Below are 7,353 nucleotides of genomic sequence, written 5' to 3' on the forward strand. Positions count from 1 at the left end.
GGATCCCAGGACCCTGGGATCCCACCTGGCCCACAGAATCTCTGCAAAACCTGGAGCAGTTCTTAAATGTCCTCCTTCAGACAGAAGAGAAAACACTCTGGACTCCACTTCAGGAGAATTACAAACTTTTACTTTCGAATGTGGCAAAACAAGTGTTTTCTTAAAGAGTAACCAAACATATTCGATCATTTAAAATCCTCTTGATAACTCTGCAAGGCATGCTGGCATTAAAGATTGTGATGCCCCTTTTGTATTTGTCTTAGAGCAATGGTTCTCAATTGGGAGTCATTTTGCCCTACCAGGGACAGTGGCACTTATCTGGAGACCGTGCTGTTTTGCTTGTCACAACTGGCAAAGTGCTACTGGCATCTAGCGGGTAGAGGCCAGGGCTACTGCCCAACAACCTACAATGCCCAGGACCCTCCACCACAAAGAATGATCTCGTTCAAAATATCAATAGGGCTAAGGTTGAGAAACCCTGGTCAAGAGAATAGGATTACTATGGTAGCTACACGTGTGGTGAGCAGCACAGCATAACACAGAGAACGCAATCACTGTGTCCTGCATCTGAAGGTAATGTAACATTGTGTCAACTATACTTCAATAAAAGTTTATTTTTTTAATAAAGAGAGTAAGAATACCATGTTATCTCACCACATTGTAACTACTCACAAGAATAGAAAGAAAAGCCACAAGCATCTGCCAAGCTTTGTGGAACACACAGTCCACCCTGGACACTGGCAACCTTGAGATTTGGAGTAGGGCAGGGGAACATCAACACAGGTCCCCAGTGAGTTGCACACGCCTCTCACATAGGGTGAAACCAATGGGAGAGGCAGGCAGGCAGGCTAAGAGATGATCATGAGGCAGACAGAGAACCAGGAGCAAGGAGCCATGAAGGGAAGGAAGAAGGGAATGGTGGGGAAAGATGGCCAAAGCAGAGCATGGTGTGTGACAAGTGGGAAGTTGTTAGTACCCTGTCTTGGGGAGCAGAGTTAGCAGGGGCAGTTGGTAGACAAAGGCAGAGCATAAAGTAGGCAAGAGCAGAAGAAGAAGTGGAAATCACGAGAACAGGCCATTCTCAGGAAGAGAGGCACAGGAAGATAGGGAAGCAGCTTATAGAGGTGAAGGTATAAACTTAAGGTTGGAATTTCTGCCCCTCCACCCCAACCAAACAATAGAGATTTGGGCATGCTTGGTGACTGAGGAAAGAAAGTAGTGACACAGCAGAGCAGGAAAGGAACTAATCTTTAGTTGAAGGCAAAAGGTTGCCAGCCCTTTGTGAACTTTCTCATTTAATAACTACCCAAGGAGGCAGCTGTTCTCTCCATTGTGCAGAGGCAAAAGGAAGAGGTTCAGAAGGTATCTCCTCAAGTCACACAACCAGTAAGTGAAGGAGCTAAATTCAAACGCACATCTTCTACCCTTCTCAGCCTGTGCCTTCTTCATTCCATTTGCCTTTGGAAAGACAGGTTAGCTGCTCAAAATCAAACCAAGTTCTCACACTGGAATCTTCACTTGGTAAAATCTTTTAGAGCCATTTGAAAGTGAATGATGACTTAGCTTACCCAGGGAAAAACTCCACTTTTCAATCTCCTCCTCCAAATCTGTTGGCCCCACAGCATTAGATGGAAATCTTCAAAGACAGAGTCAACTATTCGGTTGCTGACATCTGATAGTCAAACTGCAGACTGTCTGACTTACCTGTTAGTGTTTGTGGCACTTTCCTTAATTGGAAGAAAAAACTTGGACGAAGTCACCTTTTTATACTGAACTTGTTCATATGGATAGAGTAAAACCAGTGGGAGCGTGTAATCAAAGGTTATTCTTAATCCATCCACCATCTCCTTACAAAGGTCAACACTAGGAGAGTAAGAAAAGATTAGAGATGCAGTAAGTATTTTCCGAAATGTCATAATGAAGTTACACGTTTTTAATAAGGCAGAGTTTAAAGCTTAAACGCTATGTATTATACCTACACTTATAAAGAATACAATGAGTTTGTAGATGCTGCCAACAAAAAATTAAATGGAAACATTGATCTATAATATAAAGTGAAAAAAATACACCAGTAGTTTTAACTTATTGCACTGAACACGAGGAGCCCGAGCAGCCTGTGCTGCAGAAGGTGGACAGGCCCCAATTACTGGGAGCTTGAAGGGGGTAGACCTGATGAACTAATCCTAATAGTTGTTTCAAATCAAACAATCTGCCTGTCTGACTCTAATCCAGCTGGGTCACATGCACAAGGCAGGCTATGAACACGATTATCCTGCCTGAATAAAAACCTATTTGTAAACAAAATTTTCTTTGCCCATTCTGGTGCTTCAAGGACAAAGAGTTATCTCTCTATATTATAACACTGAAAAAAACTGGTCTTGGTGTTGAGGCAGTGCATACTCAATATATCCAGACCAGATACCTAAATAGTTATTGAGCATTTCGAAAAAGGGACAGTATTTTGGTATTAAATGTTATTAAATGAATTAATAAGTTAATTGAGTGATATATTAAATGAACTCCAAATTACAGAAATAGAATGTCACCTGTTCTAAATGGAAGTCACTTCTCTAATACACAAAGAGAGAGTCACTGAGGCATCAATCCCTCCCCCCTCACTACTCACTTCTTTTCTGCTGGGATATAATGCACATTCATATTGGCATGTGGCATAGCATGATGGTGACGAGGCCTCTCATTGGCTGAAAAGGCTGCATTGATAGCAAAATGCTTCACGTAGGATTCCAAAATAGTTATGATGTTGGTCTGGCATGGAAGTTTCACTAACTGTTAATAAAAAAAACAGACATCTGATGCATGCAACTCATTGTATAAACCATATATTCCAAGAAACAGTGCTCTTGTCTATATAAATTTTTTAACTCAAAAATAAAGCCAATTCTGTTTGAGAATCTTTTAAATAAATATGCCTTGAAGCTCTATGACTGCTTCTACTAATCATTACCCACGAAGATTACAGTATAAATTTTAAAAATAAATGTAAGCAGTGATTCACATCTTAATGATCAATTACAGCCACCTGGGGAGACTATGTCCACAGTCAGCCTCCATGACAGCTCAATTATATCTTAACCTCTCTTTAAAATATTTGAGATAGCATCCATGTGCATATGTGAGGTGGGAGCGGCGGAAGGAACAGAGGGAGAGGGAGTGAGAGAATCCAAAGCAGACTCCCCACTGAGTGCAGAACCCAATGTGGGTCTTGATCTCACAACCCCGAGATCAAGACCTGAGCTAAAACCCAAGAGTAGGACGCTTAACCGACTGAGCCACCCAGGTGCCGTGTGTCTTAACCTCCTGAATGAAGTCCAGGCATAAGGAGTTTGACAAAGCTCCCTAGAGGATTCTAATGGACAGCCAACGCTGGGAAAGACTGTGCATGCCTTAATTCAATCAGCAGCAGAGCAGTACCATCAGAGAACTTTAAAAACCTAACTCAGTACAAAACTTAAAATATGAATTTCATTCTTACAAGATTCTTAATTGTTTGAGTCTGCGACTGTAAAATATGGCTAAATGAAAGCTCTATTACAAACCCATGTTTTATGTATTCTCCCTGCATACCCGTTTCCTCCTGTTGATATAGTAACAATCATCCTCAAGCTTCTTTTTCAGAACTTCAGGGATTTCTATAGTTATTGTTCTTTCTTCCATTTCCCTTTTTGTGTGCAGCTCCGGTTCTTCCTTCTGCAATATCACAATTTCATTTTTAACTACTCGTAACAGTAAGAGAGTTTATATCCAAACAAACCCCGTTAATCCTCAACATTCATACCAGAATGCCACATGTCCTAGAGAAAAGTACATTAAAGGCCAAAAGTTAATGTGTTTTAGGGCACTAACCTATATTACCAATGCTAATTTTGCTTCTCCCCCTTTTAAGTTTGCCAGTGATACTTATGTTAACTTCGAAGGCAGGCAGAAGATGCCAAAGTCTGATACACAAGATTTAAAAACTAATCAACACTATAAAAATAAAGCTCATGGCCTCAATAGAAAGAAAGAGGTAACTATGATTTGTGAAAACACTTTATGGGTAAAAAGAGCTACCAAGAGGTTCATACAGTGACTATAAATATAAATAAGGATTATTTTCCCTTAAAGATCAAGTGCAACTTTACAATATCTGGTTAAAACAATGCATTTTTACAAAATGATCTGCAACTGAAGAATTCTATCACATAATTTTACCACTAAGTATATGCCAAAGACAGCATTTTTACAATAGAAACTTTATACCACTTCCGTCTTTTCTTCAATATCACTTTCTTCACTTATTTCTTCATCCTTTTCTTCACTACTGTCATCAGAGGAACTGCTTATTGCTAGGGAAAACAAAAACTATCAGGCAAACCAGCATCATATACTTCCCTTACCTTTACAATTATAATTCTTTAAGGTGGAGCATGTGTCCTACTATTGGCAATAATTAACTGTAGTCCTGCATATATTTTAAATGCTGAACACAAATACTGTACCTTTCAGAATAGAAATTTATTTTGAGAAATATAACACCAATTTCAATGAAGGCAAAACCCACACAAGTTAACGATCTGAAAGTGTTTAGTCACCTAGGATTCTACGATTTTCTGTTGCATTCATAACTGGGGCCAAGGCTCAGGAAGTGCCAAGAAGAAAACATGAGGGGTTAGTACAAATAAAGACACTGGCTGAAAAGGCAGTGGCCATGAGCAAGACTGATGAGATATTATGGACTAACCGACCGCTACTTTAATTGTTAAAAACAAAAGGGGCACATGTTGTATGTAATGAGCTTAAAATGTTTCCTTGTCTATAATTGCAATGACTCCTACCCCTCAATCCTGTGGTATAAAAGGACTAGGTAAAAGTTCTTTTAGCCAGAGAAAATGAAGTCAAGCCACTCACAGTTTTCATCATTTTCATCTTTTTCTTCAACAGGGAGGCTTTTTAAGACAGAGTCAACACCAGGCAACCTGCAGCGCTTCTTCTTTCTTCCTGTGCTTCTCCTGAAAGAAAATACACACAACTGAAATAAATTTTGATGCTGACTGATATGAGTCTTGAAGTACAAACAAGATATAACAACAGTGATTCTCTAAGGACCTAAAAATCATTAAATCCTAGAACATAAATGTTAATCTCCACTTCAGAAGATTATATAGTAACCTCACTGAAAACACAGCATTTAGAATACAAGAGCAATTCTTCACGAACACACTTTAAATATATATAATTATTAATAAGCCAAGTTTGGCATATTTTTACTTTTCCATTTTAAAAGTTCTAAACACTAAGAGAAAACACATTGAATAACATTTATGTCATGATTTTTGTATTCTTACAGGCGAGCTACAGCTTTTCTTGCCAATTTACGCTGTAATCTCCGATTTTCATCGGTGTCACGAAGGACATGATCTTCAGCTGCCCATCTATCCCAGCTAATCAAACAAAAAAAGGAAAAGCATGTAAAATTCAGTGTTTTAGTTTGATACAAAACAACTACTAAAAGCACCTCACAGAAACAGAAGTGTCCCAGAAGTACTTATGTTTTAGAAAACTATTTAAACATTTTAAAATCACAAAAAGATGCAAATAAACTGAAAAAGGAACTCACACAGACACAGAAACAACTAGGGTTTCTACCAAATATAATTAACTTAAAGTAATCATTCTAAATAGGCAAGATTTGATAAAAAAGCAGAAACAGGAAGTGAAACTTTTCTACAAGTGTTTCTATAACTTAAATAAGTTTGCAATGTTCTTGTGCAGCAAAGATGATCAATTTTCAATCCCGTTTAACAAGTACACTCACCTTCTGTTCCAACCATTAAAATGGATCAGATATTCTGGGATCTTTCTGCCTTTTTCGTCTTTCCCAACAATAACATCGACAATCTGAAACCAGGAAATATTGTCCGCAAATGACAGAACATACAGAATATTGGAAGTTAGATCAGGAAAACTAGATCATAGATCTCTTTTTAAAAGAAAAGAAAGCAGTCTCTCCTTTTTTAGACTGAAAGCTGGGTTGAAACATTTTTCCTTTCAATTCCATTTTTTTTCCTGAGTGGATGCCTCAAAATAGGAAACATCCCTCCAACCGCCCCGCGATTGGTCTCTGATACTGAGACTGGGTTCAGCTTCTTGAAGCCATTGGCCGACCGATTTGTCACTAACTAAAGAGTCCAGGCCAGACAAGAGAGCTGTAGCCCTGAGACCTCTGGGAGTTGTAGTCTCCCCTGCTCAGCCGCATCCAAGGCCAGGACGGCTGGCTGATTATGCCATCCCTCCCAGAGGGGTCCCTAGGGGGAACATCTGGGGCAAATGATGGGGCGTGTCACCCCTAGGAAAGCTCAAGGCGGGGCGTAAGGTTGGACTGCAAACAGCCAGAGGCTGCGGGGGCGGAGCCCGAAAACACAACACGCAAAACCCAGAAGCCTTGGGAAATCCCCTTAAGGCCAGAGTCGCCCAGAAGCACCTGGGGCCCCAGGTCAGCCCCCAGCCCCGGACTGCGGTGCCCACGCCCACTCGTCATCCAAGCCCCAGGAGCTGCAGTTGTGGTTCAGTTCCCCCTACCTCCCCCCAGTCCCCGAAACTTAGATAGACGGGCACAGGGCGCGACTCGGGGACTGAAAACCTAAATGCTGCAAGACACCAAGGGACGAAAGCTACCGGGTCAACACTGCCCTCGGGTGGGGGGTCGCGGCCTACGGGAGGGTTCGGGCCCAGACACGATTGGTGCTCCCGAGCAAAGACGTCGCGAGTCGACGGCCAGTGCTATGGCGCTACGGCTTAGGACCTGGCTCGGTCAGTCAGGGCGTCGCACGGGAGCCCAGGTAACGATGGGCCGCGCAGAATGCTGAGAAATTTAACAAGGTGAAGACAGCCGGCAAGCGACCTCCTCGACGCTCAGCCCTCGCTGGCGTCGCGTGCGCAAACCTACGTCGCGGCTCCAACCTCGCGACACTGCACGCGCGAGGTTTCCGATGGCGCGTGCGCAGCCCCGCGCCGGGCGGAAGCGGAAGCGTCCGAGCCCCGACTCCCCCAAGCGGCGCCCCGAGAGCGCCCCCTGCTGCACGCACGGCGCCGCGCAAGCCGAGGAGGCGCCGGCATGGAGCGGCGGGCCCCGCCACTTCCCCTGCTCCGCGCCGCCGTCCGCACCCGCATCCGCCACCCGTCCCGGGGTCCCCGGCCCGCGCCTCCTCCCTGTCCCTCCGCGGCGGCACCTTGGCATCGTACAGCACTCGCGCCTTGGTGGGGTCAGGCTCGAAGCACAGCACTTTCTCCCCTGAGTGGAATTTAAATTTCATGCCCTCGCTCGCGCTCATTTGCTCATCGTGGCGGAGGGCG

General features: G+C 43.1%; 1 protein-coding gene across 2 annotated transcripts in view; it reads right to left on the reverse strand.

Moving 5' to 3' along the window:
• MSL3 (MSL complex subunit 3) overlaps positions 1-7,347 on the reverse strand; it is a 16,398-nt gene extending 9,051 nt beyond the window's left edge. Inside the window, exons 1-8 of one of the 2 annotated variants that reach the window (XM_044911973.1) lie at positions 7,230-7,347; positions 5,816-5,898; positions 5,346-5,441; positions 4,909-5,009; positions 4,261-4,346; positions 3,586-3,708; positions 2,627-2,787; positions 1,705-1,863 (exon numbers count right to left, since the gene is read on the reverse strand). In XM_044911973.1, the coding sequence (XP_044767908.1) occupies positions 1,705-1,863; positions 2,627-2,787; positions 3,586-3,708; positions 4,261-4,346; positions 4,909-5,009; positions 5,346-5,441; positions 5,816-5,898; positions 7,230-7,331 (911 nt within the window). In that variant the 5' untranslated portion in view covers positions 7,332-7,347. Of the gene's footprint in view, positions 1-1,704; positions 1,864-2,626; positions 2,788-3,585; positions 3,709-4,260; positions 4,347-4,908; positions 5,010-5,345; positions 5,442-5,815; positions 5,899-7,229 lie in introns of those variants that run through there. The other variant, XM_044911974.1, reaches the window with a different exon arrangement.
• Between the last annotated feature and the right edge of the window lie 6 nt (positions 7,348-7,353).

This window comes from Neomonachus schauinslandi, chromosome X (genome assembly GCF_002201575.2).
Source record: "Neomonachus schauinslandi chromosome X, ASM220157v2, whole genome shotgun sequence".
Lineage (NCBI taxonomy): Eukaryota > Metazoa > Chordata > Mammalia > Carnivora > Phocidae > Neomonachus > Neomonachus schauinslandi.